Raw genomic sequence first — 16,311 nt, forward strand, 5'->3', positions numbered from 1 at the left:
TCCAAATCAATTACACCATGGCGGTACAGTATATAGACTTCTTATTACTTAGACAGGCTCACATTTTTGATGTGACACGTGTGTGTGTGTGTGTGTGTGTGTGTGTGTGTGTGTGTGTGTGTGTGTGTGTGTGTGTGTGTGTGTGTGTGTGTGTGTGTGTGTGTGCGCGTGCATACGTACGGGCATTTGTGCATAGACTTTGGTCAGGAGTTACATAATGCCCCAATGGCAGAGAAAAGTCAGTAATTGCATGTTATTGAGTGGTTCAATCACTTAAAGGTGATACACCATGAAAATTCACTTTTCCAATTTTAAAACCTTTTTTTGGGGTCCCACTAGCACCTTCTATCCTCACAAAGTCCCATTTCAGACCGTTGTCTTTCTCTGTTTTTTTTGGGGGGGGGGGAAATCAAAAAGATTTATTTTTTTTCAAAAAAAATAAAAAAATTGTTTGCAGGTCCTTCAGTCCGAGTGTATCAAAAAAGCAACTGGGTTAAGCACCGTTGGTCCAACCAGTTTAACATTCACCAGGTTAGCATTCATCAGTGTTGGTAGGTTAGCATTTCACCAGGCTAGCATTCACCAGCGTCAGTAGGTTAGCATTTCACCAGGTTAGCATTCACCAGCGTTAAGTTTTACTGAGGTTAGGGTTTACGGTTACGGTTAGGTTTAGGTGTATCTCCGTCCCCCTGACCTGTCACATCCACGCAGCCAACCACAAGCTTCCGCTGCCTTAATCCAGTTGCCTTTTTTGATACACTCTGATTGAAAGCCATGCAAAAAACACTCTACCCACAATACATTCCACCCTGTTTCTGTATTTCATTAGTCTGAGCTGTCTGACTGCATTAATAACATACTGTAACATTAATGCATTAAAGGAGTAGTTCACTCCCAAAAATGACTCATTTTCTATCAATTGCACAACACATGAAGCCTTGAATTCATAGTTTTTTTGTTCGTTTTTTTGTCGCATTGCTAAGCCAGTGATTTGATTACCGAGACACAAAGTAGACTCTTTGTGTCTCTTACCAGAAATACACCCGGTCATCAAAATGATTGGCTTAGGAATGAGACAAAAACAAAACAAAGAAATCTATGAATTACATTCTTAATGGGGTGTGCAGTAATGTAATGTTTTGGGTGAACTAGTCCTTTAATACGCTGTTCGATGAGTTCGCAACATGCCTCCAAATAATGCCTGCACTCCAACAAATATAAACCTCCATGGTTCTGTGATAAGCTGTCTCTCATTAGAACAACAGAGCGTTCCATGGGTGATAAATCAGGAGCTTCTGACGGAGAGAATGGGAGAATGTGGGGACGGGGACTACATTAATTCCACATTAATTTTAAGATCACATTTGAGCTCACGTTCCTTCCATAAATCATGGCCATTAGCTCCACAACCGGGATGACAATGTCGGCGATCAATTACGAGAGAAAATGTGAATTTCATATATTACCCCTGTCATCATAATGAAACCCCATAGTCCCCTTTTTTTTTAACACTCGGGTGACTGAAAACAAAAAACTACCACTCTGACTGCATTTATAGGTCAAATTGACAGGTAAATTCTCTCCCTTTTTGCCCAGGAGAGCAACACCCTCCTCCCCTGCTGCCAGCGGGGGTTCTATTGTCTGTTGTTCTATTGACAATAGAACCCCCGCTTGCAGCAGGGGGAGGAGGTGTTGCTCTCCTGGGCAAAACATTTAAATAATGTACCTGTCAATTTGACCTATAAATGCAGTCAGAGTGGTATAAATGTATATTATTTCATACTTAGGAAATGTTTCAGAAGAGGAAAAAAAATGAGAACATATATCTTGAGTATTTAGGAAAAGTCATGGAAGAGGAAATTTCTGAGACCTTCACGGGGAGAGTTATTGCACTTTGCAATCTCAAAATCGGCCAAAATGACCTGTTAGTCACCCATGTGTTAAATAATAAAAATGCTGTTTCAGCTGTCTCAATTAACCCTTATAAGACCTGGAACAGTTTTTCTTTATTTTATTTTTTAACCACGTTGACCATTATTTTATGCTTTAACTAAGGAGAAATAGCAGATGTGCAAGCTCACAACTGCGCTGCAAGCTTGTAGACCTGCTATTTATGAAAATCTTTGAATATATCGTTTTCAAACCAAACTTTTTTAACTCAAATCTCTACTTCTGGAACAACATATTTGTCAAACAAATGTAATTTTGGGGGTCCTTGACATGAAAAAGTTTGAGATCCACTGATTTAGAAGAAGCATTTACAGTAGAAGACATTTATAGAATCGGGTCAAAATATTCAAAGACTTGCACAAATCTTTCCCATTTTTCAAAAATAGCCTATATCTGCTATTTTTCATAATAGCTAAAGCATAAAATAATGTGGTTAAAGCGGTTGAAGTTTTAACGCGACACGGACGCGTTCTCACCAAGCCCCCAGAACGGCTTGTAAACATGGAAGCGGCTGCCCTACTGGCCAAAGCTGGAACTTCAGGCGGGGTGAAACATACATGCACAAGCATAAGAGAGCGCCGCTGGGGTCTACAATAGGGTACAATGGACATCGACGTCGTTCGTGACGTCATTACGTCTCGACGTCAATCATTTTGGCACATAATTATGTGCCAATGTCACCTGGATTCAGCTACTTCCGCATGCTTCAAAACACCACTGAGCACTTGCATTGAAGTGAATGGCTGGGGGTGGGGCTGTCCGTCCTCTATTCTTCTTATGGTTCTCACGTCTTAAAGGGCTACAAAAATAAAAATGCTGTTTCGGCATTTTTCAGCAGGTTCAATTAAATCTCTCTCTCTCTCTCTCTCTCTCTCTCCCTCTGTCTCTCTCTTTCTCCTCCACAAGGCTGCAGTGGAGAGCGTCACTGTCAGAAGAAATGCCGGTCCCAGGTGCCCCAGCACACCACCACCACCACCACCAACACCGGGACCATGGCGACTCCTTGGCCAATGACGAGACAACGAGAGAGGAGGTGCTGCTCATCCGCCCACCATGGCTCCGCCCCGCCGCGGCGTGTTAGATGGTCGACGTCGCCCCCCTCCCTCATGCTGCTATGGTGGTGGTTGCCCTGGGCCTTGCTATGGCTGCAGCAGCCGGGGCCCACCTCGCAGGCTGAGCTGGTGGGTGGAGGAGGTGGTGGCGGTGGTGGGGGGCAGGGGGGGAAGAGCGGCCCCTCCTCTTCCTCCTCCTCCTCCTCCTCTTCGTGGGGGTTCAGCGCCAGGCAGAGCGGAGGCCGGCTGGACTGGCTGCTCTCGGAGAAGGGCCCGTTCCACCGCAGCCCCGAGTACACAGAGTTCAGGGAGAGGTTCCAGCAGGGCTTCTCCACCCGATACAAGATTTACAGGTAAGGAAGAGGGACGTGCAGGGGGTCGGCAACACTAATGTGTCCATTGGCAAGGGCTTGTCCTTGGACCCTCTACTAAAAGACCAGGGATCAAAACCGTGCACATATCTTGTGCACACAGCCAGTAGCAGGCTACAGAAGCAGCTCACTTGGTGAGCTGCAGGAAGACTGTAAAATCCTATTTGGACAGCCTTGTCCAAATAGAAGTATCTCCTGGGTATCCTGGGAACATTTCTAGGTAGTGAATTCAAAATATTACTTTTGTAAATGCACAAAGGTGTTGTCATTGCGACCGTAGGTCGCAATTAACTATGTCTGTATCTCTGTCACGCCTGACACTGTGGTTCCCCTGACACATCACTGTGACATCACAGGTGATATCACAGGTGACATCACCGTGACACATCCATATATGGGTATTCCCCAGAATCCCTGTTATGCCCATATATGGAGATCCCTGATGTCATTGATATACATCACTGGCCAGATGGCCAAGACATGGCCCAAATCTGTGTGGCTGGTTCAGATAGGGATCTCCATGTATGGCATAAAAGGGATTGTATGTTGTATGTTAAGCCCATATCTAACAGGACTTCATATGGGAATGCCCATATATGGAGGAAGACCGCCCATATATGGAGGAAGACCGCCCATATCTGTGTGGCTGGTTCAGACAGGGATCTCCATGTATGGGCATAAAAGGGATGTACCATACAGTACATGGATCTATGGGTATTGGGTACCAGGGGTCTCCATATGGGTAACTGATCAGATATACATCACTGGCCAGATGGCCAAGGGCGAGGTCGCATGTCGCCCTGAGGCGTCTTACTAGTTTACTAAAGTGTGACACTATGGCGTCATACTGTTAGTATACATCACTATTAGTGTGTACGTGTGCGTGCGTGTCCAGAGCGCATCTTGCAAACTGCCTGCCACCCCCCACACACACACACACACACATTTGATAGATGTTTTAAATCTCTGGGACTCCAAATTACAGTAGTTATCGGCCCGTAAAGACCAGGGACCGAAAACCGTGCACACAGCCAGTAGCAGGCTACAGAAGATTGTGAAATCATATTTGGACAGCCTTGTCCAAATAGAAGTATCTCCTGGGTATAGAAGTATCTCCTGGGTCTCCTGAGCGCATATTTCTAGGTAGTCAATTCAAAATGTTACTTTTGTCATCAATATATCAATATTAATATTTTATACTATACCGTACAATATCATACATTATGGAGACTGGTGCTTTTAACAATTGCTGCCACTTATCACCCCTCAATAATCGATTAGGCGCGTTTGTAACGATTGTGGCAGGTCTAAGCAGAGGCAGCGCAACTGGAGTGGCGTTGAAGAGTCAGGATGAACGCAGAATGGTTTCCACGTTGCTTGACACCGGCTGATCCCACAGGCACGATCCTTAATGGCTTTGGCCTTCAGCTTGACGCGCCCACGCTGCTGTTAGTGTTTTATAGACAAATTAGTGAGCGAATATCGGCTCAAATGTCTTCACGGGCAAAATCGATAAACCTAAGCTTCAGCGCGAAACCACGTCACCGTCGATCAACAGGTACTTCAGCTTCAGCACTAATTTGGTCTCTAGACTAGAAGACCGGGAAAAGGGAATGAAATAAAATAGAATAAGAAATTCAGCTTGTACACCATGTAAATCTCTTTCTATCTCAGGGGCACAAAGCTTATTATGGTCTTACATGCTAAAAGCATTATTCAACCGAGGAGTTGCAAAACCACTCCACTTCATTAAAGAGTTGGGGAGTAAGTTATGAAACTTAAAGGACGACTTCGCCCATTTTCAACCTATGTCTTCATATACTTGATCCACTAATGCTCATTATGGTATCATAGTCGGTCTGCGTCTCAGAGGAGGGCTGTGAACAGTTCATAAACATCAGTTATATCATCGATGAGGAATCCAGGCTAATGGAAACTTTTTCATGTCAGTAGACCCCCAAAATTACATGTATTGGTCCACGGACCCCCATCTCAAAATATTTCGTTCCAGGGACCCCGAGAAGCAAATATTTGTGTTACAAATGTTCGCTTTAAAAATATTCAAATATTTGCTCAAATTTTCAGGACTTTTCAAAAATAGCAGATCTACAAGCTCGCTGTGAGCTTGTATATCAGCTATCTTTCAATAGTTAAAGCATTACATAATTCTAGGCCTGAATGGGTTAAGTACTCTCAGTCAGGTAATCAATTTGTTATTTGAAAATAAAACCAATACAAGGGCAGACAAGAACAGAATGAATATTTTGCCGCCTGGATCTGGAAAGTGTCATACAGTATACTGTATGCAAAGCTGTAAATCTTGAATGTTGTTGCGGGGTAGAAAATTATAGAGGTAAAAGGACAAATTATAGTTATTGCTATTTTGTCCAGGGCTGTAGGGACCATAGATGGCTATTACTCTCTCTTTCTCTCTCTCTCTCTCTCCTTGAATCATCTTTGCCAAATGGAAATGACAGCGTTCGTTCCAAATGAAGGTAAAGTGGAGTGTGAAATGATCAGGTGTGGTTTTAGTGACATAAGTGGAGTGTGAAATGATCAGGTGTGGTTTTAGTGACATAAGTGGGGCAGATCGCTGTGTTGGTCTTTTCTATGGGACGCTGTTGAACAGCCATCGCGTTTTGGCGATGCCATTTTAATTTAAGGGTGTCATTTTCTTCATTAATATTATTGAACAATGACACCGTTTCCCGCTGGCTTTAAATCAGAATCAGAATGAACTAGAAGCAGTGCTCTTCCGAGCACAGGTCTCCACCAGGCCACACAAATCGGCCTGTTATAGCGCCACCATGAGGCTGATTTAAAAAATGTGGGGCAGAGGTTCTGAATTAGCATCCAGGGAGTGTGTGTGCTCAGTTTGGTAGCGATCGGGCCAACGGCGCCAGAGATTAGCTGGTAACAACCAGGCCACACAAATCGGCCTGTTATAGCGCCACCATGAGGCTGATTTGAAAAATGTGGGGCAGAGGTTCTAGATTGGCATCCAGGGAGTGTGTGTGCTCAGTTTGGCAGCGATCGGGCCAACGGTGACTGAGATTAGCTGTTCACAAACTGCGAGGACGCACGGACGCACGCACGGACGGACGGACGCACGGACGCACGGACGGACGGACGGACGGAGGGGAAAACATACTCTCCCTCAGCCTTCGGCTGGTGGAGACAATGTTTCCCCCATCTCTCCCTCTCCCTCAATGCCCGTTGAGAGTGTGCATTATTTCTGTATGTTTGGGTCCTATGCAGTCCTCTCCTAGAAATGTAGTGGACTCATCATGAGCTTCCGAAAAGACAGAATACTCAAGTATAGACACTAGTACTCGGGTAAATGCACTTAATATACTGCCCAACGCTTGATTGTGCACTTCTTCTGTGTGTTTTTACTTCCATATAAGATACAGCAGCTCAGGATTTCACTCTGAAACAGAGTTGATTTTGACAGCAAATTTTAATTTAGTTGTGAGCTTGTAGATCTGCTATTTTCAGAGCGCAACACCCGAGCGCAACCAAACACATAATGACTTGGCTTTGAGTTCTACTGGATCTCTTCTCCACTAACATTTTAGTCTTCAATGGTCTTCAATTTGGTCTTCAATGTTTTCAGGACAAGGACCCCTTAGCCGATAGAGAGAGAAAGCAGGGACCCCCACTACATATAGCATAATATTGTGTTGCAGATTAAACATTTTCATAGCTTTCTGAGACAGCTTAGACTTGTTTGACACCAGTATCATCAGTGTAGGTTGTTGGTTTAATTTGTATTTTTAGACATTGAACGATTTGAACCGTCAATGCTTAGTCTGCTTTTCTTTTCACTCTACACCAAACCTTTTTGCCAAGAATAGCAGATCTACAAGCTCACAATCGGATATTTTTGTCCCTGTTGAAGACCGCTGGTCTAGTCGATATATTTGTAGTCGACAACGGTCTGTGGAGAAAACGGCGAGGTGCCGTTGCGTTGTCACTTTTCTTCCAGTGGTCATAAGAAGACGCTTAAGTGAATGAAACATTGTAGTGTGCATGCCACGACACTAGGTGGCAGTCACGCACTGCAAGAGAGACAAGTGACGTAATGTCTGCTCTACTTCCTATTACTGCTGTCTCGTTTGCTTTGTTTACATTCTCCAGTGCAGCGTGCCATGAGCGTGGCTCCACAGCTGAGCCGACATCAGCCATGACATGACACGTTTTGCTTGCCTGGCTCCAGCCCATAGACCCGCCCACTCTCTGAGCGGACTGGTTCTCTTGGTCTGGTGTTGTCATATGACGCTAAAGTTTCTCTGGTTTAGGCAGAACCAAGCCAATGAGAGTCGGAGCCTCGGAGGAGGGGGTGGGTCTAACTTTTGAAAATCAACAGAAACAGTGGAGGGAGGGGGACCTCAGCCGAAGCTCTTAATTGCTCCCTTTGAACTTCAAAGGGGGTTGTCCTTACCTCGTTAGCGTCAAAGCCAACGACCTGTTTGATAGTCATAGAGGGAAGGGGGAGGGGGGAATGTTTTTGTGTACACACAAGTCAAAGACAACCCCTCCCGCCAGATCTCTTGTGATTGGGAATTTCAAATTTCAAATCCCCTCCCCTTTGAAATCTCTTGTCGATGGGACAATGTCAGACTCAAGCTCAGTGCAGAGTCTGAAATCAGGCTAACGTTTTGCTGGTTTCACTGTTTTTTGCCCGTTTAGATGGAGGCGCGAGGCAGAGCGTTCTCAAAGATTTCCACCCTGGAAGGGGTTTTCACTTTGTTACGTTTTCAATCCCCGGAAATTACGTTGTGGTCTAAACGGAAGGCATATTTTTTTTACCGTTTTCTATAGACATCGTTTCCGTCTGAACGGGGCTTTAGTTTTTAGCTTAGCCTATTTTTTTTTTTTCGTTTTCATCAGTGAAAAATGCAGTCAGAGTTCTGTAAAAGCCTGGCACGCCATAACCACTAATGCTCCTACTATCTTAGCAGTGCTATTGTCTTACGCTATCATTGCTTTTACCGCAGGGGAGAAAAAGCTCTTTCTAAATGATCTTCCCACACAGCGCGGACACAAAATTTACTCCGCCAGTTAGCTCGTAATAAGGGCTAATGGGGGTGGTGGATGGAGTATAGATGTTAGTCATTTTCCTGGGCGAACCCTAAAAACCTCTTAAATCCCAGTCACTGCAAACTACCACTTGCGTAAATCCTATTATTATGGGTTTTATTTTTAATGCACTTTACATTCGTGAAAATCTCAAAGTGCTACAATAGGCAACTGCATAAAAAAGAATCAAAATCACACCATTAAAGATGGGGTCCCCTCACTGCCCTGATATTTCCCCCCTACAACATAATCATCAGGTATTATGATTATACTCGGATAAAGATTTTTTTCTTTTTTTCAAAAAAGTGTACAGATGTTGTTGAATGGGGAAAAAGGGGGAGGGATGATATTATGATGTCATTATATCTGTGTATTTCAAAGGTCGTTCGGAATGGGAATCGAACAGGCGACACCACCAGGCATCCACCAGGCAACCAGGCATACCTAACCTGCCGACTCTGTTAGTCGAAATGATGTAGGAATGATGTAGGACGTAGGAATAGCGAGATTTCCCCAACAGGGGGGGAATACCTTGTGTATGTATATTACTGTGTTGACCGGTGTCCTCCAGGGGTCTATACTAGGTAACCTGCTTGCAGTGTTGGGACAATTGCAATTACAAGTAATTGAATTATGTAATTTAATCACATTTTGATGTAATTTTCTTTAATTTGAATTGCATTCACATTTGTGTACCATGTCAAGTAATTCAAGACATTTTTGAGTAATCTTTTGAAGTTTAATTATTAGTCAATTACTCAATTATTACAAGTTTGGCCAATAACATCAACATGAAATTGTCTTGATATATTCATTTAGATTTGACCATTGCTGTGATCTTGTGCCACCAAAACCCCCTTTGGAAAAGGAAGAAGTGGACTGTCCCTTTTTCCAGCAGCATAACAACACTCTAATTCAGGGGTTCCCAAACCTTTTTGTCTCAGGGAACTCCATAAATATATTTTTAATCAGAGGCACCCCTACATTATAATTTTCACTCCCAGCACCTTATATTTATAGCATATCGTCGGGTGTAAACCTTGTATGTCCAAAGCCGTTCGTTTTGTATTTATCATCTATAAAATGTACTAAACTAGTGAAAACAGCAGATCTACAAGCACACAACGCCTCGCATTGCGTTTTGTGCGACAGTCTTGTATGATGAAGCAGGGCTTTGCTTTACCAAAAGACGTACACATTTGAAACTTGGAGATACAAGGTTTCTGCCCGACAGTGACGATATTTTAGTGATTATGTTGCGAGGAAAACGTTGAGATAATAGCCATTTTGGTTAAAATGATACTACATATTTTTTAAAGTGTCCAAATAAATTCCAAAATATTATCAAATTATCTCGCGGCACCCCTGGACTGCCGTCGTGGCACCCCAGGGTGCCCCGTCACCCACTTTGAAAACCCCTGCTCTAATTGGCCTCTGATTGGCCTTGCACTGCACTCCAATGCTTAGCTTCACTGCAGGCATATTTCTGCTGGCATGTGACTGTTTTGTGGGACATTATATTTTGTTTCATACACAGCAAAAAAAAGAAGAAGAAAAAAAAAAACATTTCACCAGGGGAATAAATTTGATCAAATTACTGCCATGGCAAATTACATGTTTCTACAAATTATGCTTTCAAAGTAATTGACCCAACACTGCCTGCTTGTTTTTTCCCCCCATCTACAAAACATCTCTTGGCCAAAAATAGACCATCTATGCTGTGATGATGCATTAGTGAGCTTGTAGATCTGCTATTTTTGCTGAATGTTCGCCTACTATTACTGTACCAATCAATTGGACCACAATGGAAATGAGCTCTCTGGCTGTTTTGTGTCATCCTTTTGACTACTTTTTCTGCATGGTCAATAAAAAGGTCAATGTATCAATCAATCAATCAATCAATCGATCAATCAATCAATCAATCTATTTATATTATGACAAGTCCAAAATTGGGACGCTAGGGTTCAAGTTATTTCCATTGCATGTACTGTAGCACAGTGGTTCTCAAACCTTTTATTTCAAGGACCCCCATAACTCTGAAACTCTACAAATTGGTTCTATTTGTACTGTACACATTCAGAGTTAAGGGGTAATTTGGAACCACGAAGGAACAATGAGCGTCCCTGGACCACACTTTGAGACCCACTGGTGTAGCAGAGTGTTTCCAATGACCCAACATGCACAATATCAGCACCCTGACTCTGTTTGACCAGAATGGAACAGAGCCTTCATTAGTATTCAGTATTATTGGTAACACCTGTGAAGGACGTGAAAAGAGACCCAACTTCTCTCCAAATTGGCTGCTGTGCATAATAATTTATTCTCGCTAGTCACGCTGCGAGTTAGAATAAAAGTTGAACGATTATTATACCAAAAGAAACTAAACGATTGTACCAATTTAAACCCATTTTTAATCTAGGGAAATCATTTTGGAGGTGCATGGTTCCGGTTGGTGGTTCAGGCCGCCTTACAACATGGCGTAAAGTTATTTTCAAGAAACCCCAAAATGCCCTGTTCTCGGCTGCCTTGGACAGTGTGTGTGTTTGTGTGTTGTTTTGAATTGGATGCGAGCAAGCAGCAATGGGGAGCCAGAGTAGTGGACGGAGGAAGACCAGCCGTGCTGCAGCGTTAGGTGTAGAGCAGCAGGGGTCTACAACAGGGGGTGTGTGTGTGTGTGTAGGTCGGATATTAACTATTTGATGTCGTTGGTGGCCCACGACGCGTTTGCCGCGTTTACTGTATTTACAGTAACAACTTTAAATCTCACCGTAAGGTCGGGGCTACGCCTGGATGTAGCCCATTCACCACGGGTTGCTTCCAATGGATGCTGAGAGCATCGCACGGCCGTTTTTCTCCATATACTCCAATGCATTTACCCATCTTTAAAGCCCTTTATCTCTGATGTATTTTTTATGGCTAAAACTGTGGCAAGCTGTGGCAAAATGACCAAATTTTGACCGGCAAACAACAGCTATTAGCTACAGTGGCCCATACAGTATGTTACACAACAACATCCTGTCTATGGTCATGTGACCAAGTGACGTCATTACGCATGCACTGACACAGCAGGGCCGTGTGCAATACAATGGTGGTGGGTCTGGGCATCCATGGGGATAACTCTGGCTCCATCTAGGGGCAGCCAATGTGTTAAGAGCTTTGGTGTAGAGGGGAAGGTCATGTTTATTAAGTATTGACGGTTCAAGTGATTAAATATCTGAAAACAAACAATAATTGACACAAATCCAAAATATACTGACGATTGTTCCGTCAAACAATCAAACTATAAGGAATCTACAGTATGAAAAGGGTCCCTGCTTCATCTCTTTCTCAACTAAGAGGTCCTTGGCCTGAAAACGTTTAAGACCCCTGGTGTAGATGTTTGAGAGAGAGAGAGAGAGATGGAGGAGAAGCTTTTGTGTGATGCTGTAGTATGATCAAGTATAGGGCGTTCATTTACGGGTAAAAAAAAACAAAAAAAAAAAACTGTTTGAATATGGAGAAGCAAGGTTTCAGTCTGACAGGAGCAAAATTAGGCATTAAAGGTGATACACCATGCATTTCAAAAAGTATTTATGTCATATTGTTTATGTCCCAAAAACGTTTTTCAAAAGGTTTGAGGCTAAATTACCACTCCTGAATAGAGAGCCTCTCTCATTTTTGAATGGCTCTCAGAGCATTTTCAGCTGCAGTACCACCTTTGGCCCAACTGCGCCAAAAAATGTTTTTTTTTCTTCAAAAACGGCCGATGATGACGTCACAATCGGCAGCAAATCTGGATAGCCTGTTTTGAGAACCCGTGGGATACTTTTAACCTTCGCCTTCTCAAAACCAGAGAAAGACACAACGGTCAGAAATGGGACTTTGTGAGGATAGAAGGTGCTAGTGGGACCCCAAAAAAAGGTTTTAAAAGTGAAATTTCATGGTGTACCACCTTTAAGGCCCTGACACAACAGGCCTGGTGTGTTTCTCGGTAGCGGACGGCGGCCGTTAGCCGTGGCTGATCGCCCTAGCGAGCGTGTTGAATTGGTGAGGGAGAGAGAGAGAGAGAGAGAGAGAGAGCTCTCTGTATGGCTGTTCGGCTTGAGCGAATCAGAGCACGAGCATCGCAGCAGAGCAGCAAACCAACGAGCGATAATAAAAGAGAGCACACAAGACGCAGTATTTATGGTTAACGAAACTGCTAGCTATGTGGAACTGGAAGGAACTGAAGACCCCACTGATCAGCATACTAGAGATGGCATTTATGGCTCTTTGAAGTGAGCCGGATCTCTGGGATCCGTTCCTTTCAAAGAGACGTTCAAAAGACATTTTAGTTTACTTTAGTTATTTAGTTACTTTGTCGATTTTGATTACAATTACAAATCACTTCGACTCTATATACATTTTGGCCATATACATTTCCGCCATTTGAAAATAGCCGATCTGCAAGCTCACAATGCGTCGCAACGCAGATCTGCTATTTTCAAATGTTTTTTTCCACATTTTATTCATTGGGAAACTTGTGAAATGGGACAATTTGCATAATGAGTACTTTGTTACTTTAAGTATTAAGTACATTTTGATACCAATACCTTTGTACTTTTTAATTCCGAACTTCTACTTGTGTGGCAGAGCATTTTCTACATTGCAGTAATTAAGTAAAGAACTGTTATACTTTTCCCACCACTGTTCATTTAGAAAGGAACGGCTCCCTATTCTGCGAACCGGATCCCATCGTTCATTTCAAAAGAGCCGTTCAAAAGACTTGATCCGTTCGCAAACGTCCCACCTCTACAGCATACTACAGTAGTTGAGGGCGTAGGCCGGCTCTGTGCCGTATTACACAAAAGAATCGTCATGCCCACAGAGCGGCAAAAATCTGTGCTCTGGCAGGAGATTGAAAATCTAATGACGGCCTGATTGCCTTACATCTTATCCACCTGAAAACACCACACACTGCACAAACGGACTCTGTGACTCCCTTTCTGCTTGGCTCGTCCTGTTGCATTGGACTAGTGCCACCTGCTGGTGGCTGAGTCATTTCCTCTCATGCAAGCCAGGGCAGCTGAACATGCACGTGAGAGTCAGACATGAGCTGCAGTCTTTGTGGTGTTCCAGGCTACTGCAACTTTTTTCTGAAGACGTGAGCCGACGCAAAGCGATCAGATGGGTTGCCGGTTAGTCCTTGCAAGTTGGCTTGGGGTGTAGAGCCTTTATGTCACACTGAACAACTAGCTTGATTTGAAAGCTTCATTATCATCACTCACATGACAAGTAAATATTCACTGGCCAAGCCTCTCCTGTCTGTCTGTCTGTCTATTTTCAGCGAAAGCTTTCCTCACAATACGGGTGCTAAGTGGTTAAAGTCTTCTCTTCTTGCACGCACGCACGCACTCACTCACACACACGGACACGCACGCACGCACGCACGCACGCACGCACGCACGCACGCACGCACGCACGCACGCACGCACACACACACACACACACACACACACACACACACACACACACACACACACACACACACACACACACACACACACACACACACACACACACACACACACACACACACACAGAATCCCGTGTTCAGTATTGTTACAGTTAGGATGGCGTCTCTCTCATCAGTTCACCGTCGTCCATGTCTGCCTGTAGCTTCTTGTGACTTTGACCATGTGTCCTCATCACACAGTCTGCCCTGCGAGTGTGTGAGCGCTCGTGCGTGGGTGTGTGTGTGCGTGCACGTGCTCACAGCATGGCCGGAGCAGCAGGCCAGAAAAAGGCCTGTGGTTCAGTGATGGAAACAGTCAGGGAGCAACAGCCATCACAGTAGGAAAGAATGCCTAGAAGGACTGTGTGTGCATGTGTGTGTGTGTGTGTGTGTGTGTGTGTGTGTGTGTGTGTGTGTGTGTGTGTGTGTGTGTGTGTGTCCTGTCTACTGGATTTCTCTCTGGACATAAATGAAGTAGTACTTTCACATGATAGTATCACGCACGTCCACGCGCACGCACGCACACACACACACACACTCGTATGCTCACAGAGACACACATGCAAATAGAGCTTTTGTTAGGTAGATGGTCTATTCTGTGAGGGTTCGAACCCACATTGAACATAATCACCAATGGAGTTCAAAGAGAGCAGGTGGGGGGGGGGGGGTGGAGAAAGAAGGAGGGAGAGACGAACAAACAGAGGGGATGAGAGAAAGAGTGAGAAAGAGAGGGGGAGTAGGAGTAATAGAGGGTGGTAGGGAGAGGGTGAGAGAGAGAAAGAGAGGAGTAGGAGGAGGAATAGAGGGTGATAGGGAGAGGGTGAGAGAGAGAAAGAGAGGAGGAGTAGGAGGAATAGAGGGTGATAGGGAGAGGGTGAGAGAGAGAAAGAGAGGGGGAGTAGGAGGAATAGAGGGTGGTAGGGAGAGGGTGAGAGAGAAAGAGGGGGAGTAGGAGGACTAGAGGGTGGTAGGGAGAGGGTGAGAGAGAGAAAGAGGGGGAGTAGGAGTAATAGAGGGTGGTAGGGAGAGGGTGAGAGAGAGAAAGAGAGGAGGAGTAGGAGGAATAGAGGGTGGTAGGGAGAGGGTGAGAGAGAAAGAGGGGGAGTAGGAGGACTAGAGGGTGGTAGGGAGAGGGTGAGAGAGAGAAAGAGGGGGAGTAGGAGTAATAGAGGGTGGTAGGGAGAGGGTGAGAGAGAGAAAGAGAGGAGGAGTAGGAGGAATAGAGGGTGATAGGGAGAGGGTGAGAGAGAAAGAGGGGGAGTAGGAGGACTAGAGGGTGGTAGGGAGAGGGTGAGAGAGAGAAAGAGAGGAGGAGTAGGAGGAATAGAGGGTGGTAGGGAGAGGGTGAGAGAGAGAAAGAGAGGGGGAGTAGGAGGAATAGAGGGTGATAGGGAGAGGGTGAGAGAGAAAGAGGGGGAGTAGGAGGACTAGAGGGTGGTAGGGAGAGGGTGAGAGAGAGAAAGAGGGGGAGTAGGAGTAATAGAGGGTGGTAGGGAGAGGGTGAGAGAGAGAAAGAGGGGGAGTAGGAGGAATAGAGGGTGGTAGGGAGAGGGTGAGAGAGAGAAAGAGGGGGAGTAGGAGGACTAGAGGGTGGTAGGGAGAGGGTGAGAGAGAAAGAGGGGGAGTAGGAGGACTAGAGGGTGGTAGGGAGAGGGTGAGAGAGAAAGAGGGGGAGTAGGAGGACTAGAGGGTGGTAGGGAGAGGGTGAGAGAGAGAAAGAGGGGGAGTAGGAGGAATAGAGGGTGGTAGGGAGAGGGTGAGAGAGAGAAAGAGGGGGAGTAGGAGGAATAGAGGGTGGTGAGAGAGAAAGAGAGGGGGAGTAGGAGGAATAGAGGGTGATAGGGAGAGGGTGAGAGAGAGAAAGAGAGCATTCAAATTTTATAACCACTTAAAAGAAAGTGACCCAGATGCACTTCATAACAAGGCACACAGAGAAACCCTAGAGAGATGCCCCCTCAGCCAACTGGTCCGGGAACTCTGTACACAAACACAAGCAGAGCCAGTGTTACCAGATGGGAAATGTTGAATTATCGTACCGGAGGCTCAGAATTATCGTATTTGACATGAAACTATCGTACACGGCCAAAAAAGATAAATCACTCGCGTAAAAACGTAATTTCACCAAAAAATGCGTCTTTAGTGTAAGAAACGACCTCGTTTTAGACTCCTGCGTGACAAAAACGCATCAGATATGCTGTGTGGAGGCAGGCAACTTCTTGGAGCTTACACAAATAAAAGCCTGAAACTGGTCTGGAAAGATGCAACCAGTGTTTTTAATGCCTCCAAGTACAGATCTAGGGTCAGATTGACTGATTTCCTGGCTTATTTTGAGAAGCCAAACCTATGAGGGGCCGTTTGGGCCGTATATTATGAAACACTTTTA

At 44.7% G+C, this 16,311-nt stretch overlaps 1 protein-coding gene across 1 annotated transcript in view; it reads left to right on the plus strand.

Annotated features, from left to right (window-relative positions):
• Positions 1-225: 225 nt before the first annotated feature.
• Positions 226-16,311, plus strand: part of brinp2 (bone morphogenetic protein/retinoic acid inducible neural-specific 2) — a gene marked incomplete at both ends in the record, with an annotated part of 142,807 nt that continues 126,721 nt past the window's right edge. The window contains 2 exons of the mRNA XM_080725575.1: positions 226-238; positions 2,857-3,355. Coding sequence (XP_080581701.1) covers positions 226-238; positions 2,857-3,355 — 512 coding nt within the window. The remainder of the gene's footprint in view (positions 239-2,856; positions 3,356-16,311) is intronic.

The sequence above is a fragment of the Nannobrachium achirus genome (genome assembly GCF_963921795.1).
Source record: "Nannobrachium achirus genome assembly, chromosome: 5".
NCBI classification, from domain to species: Eukaryota; Metazoa; Chordata; class Actinopteri; order Myctophiformes; family Myctophidae; genus Nannobrachium; species Nannobrachium achirus.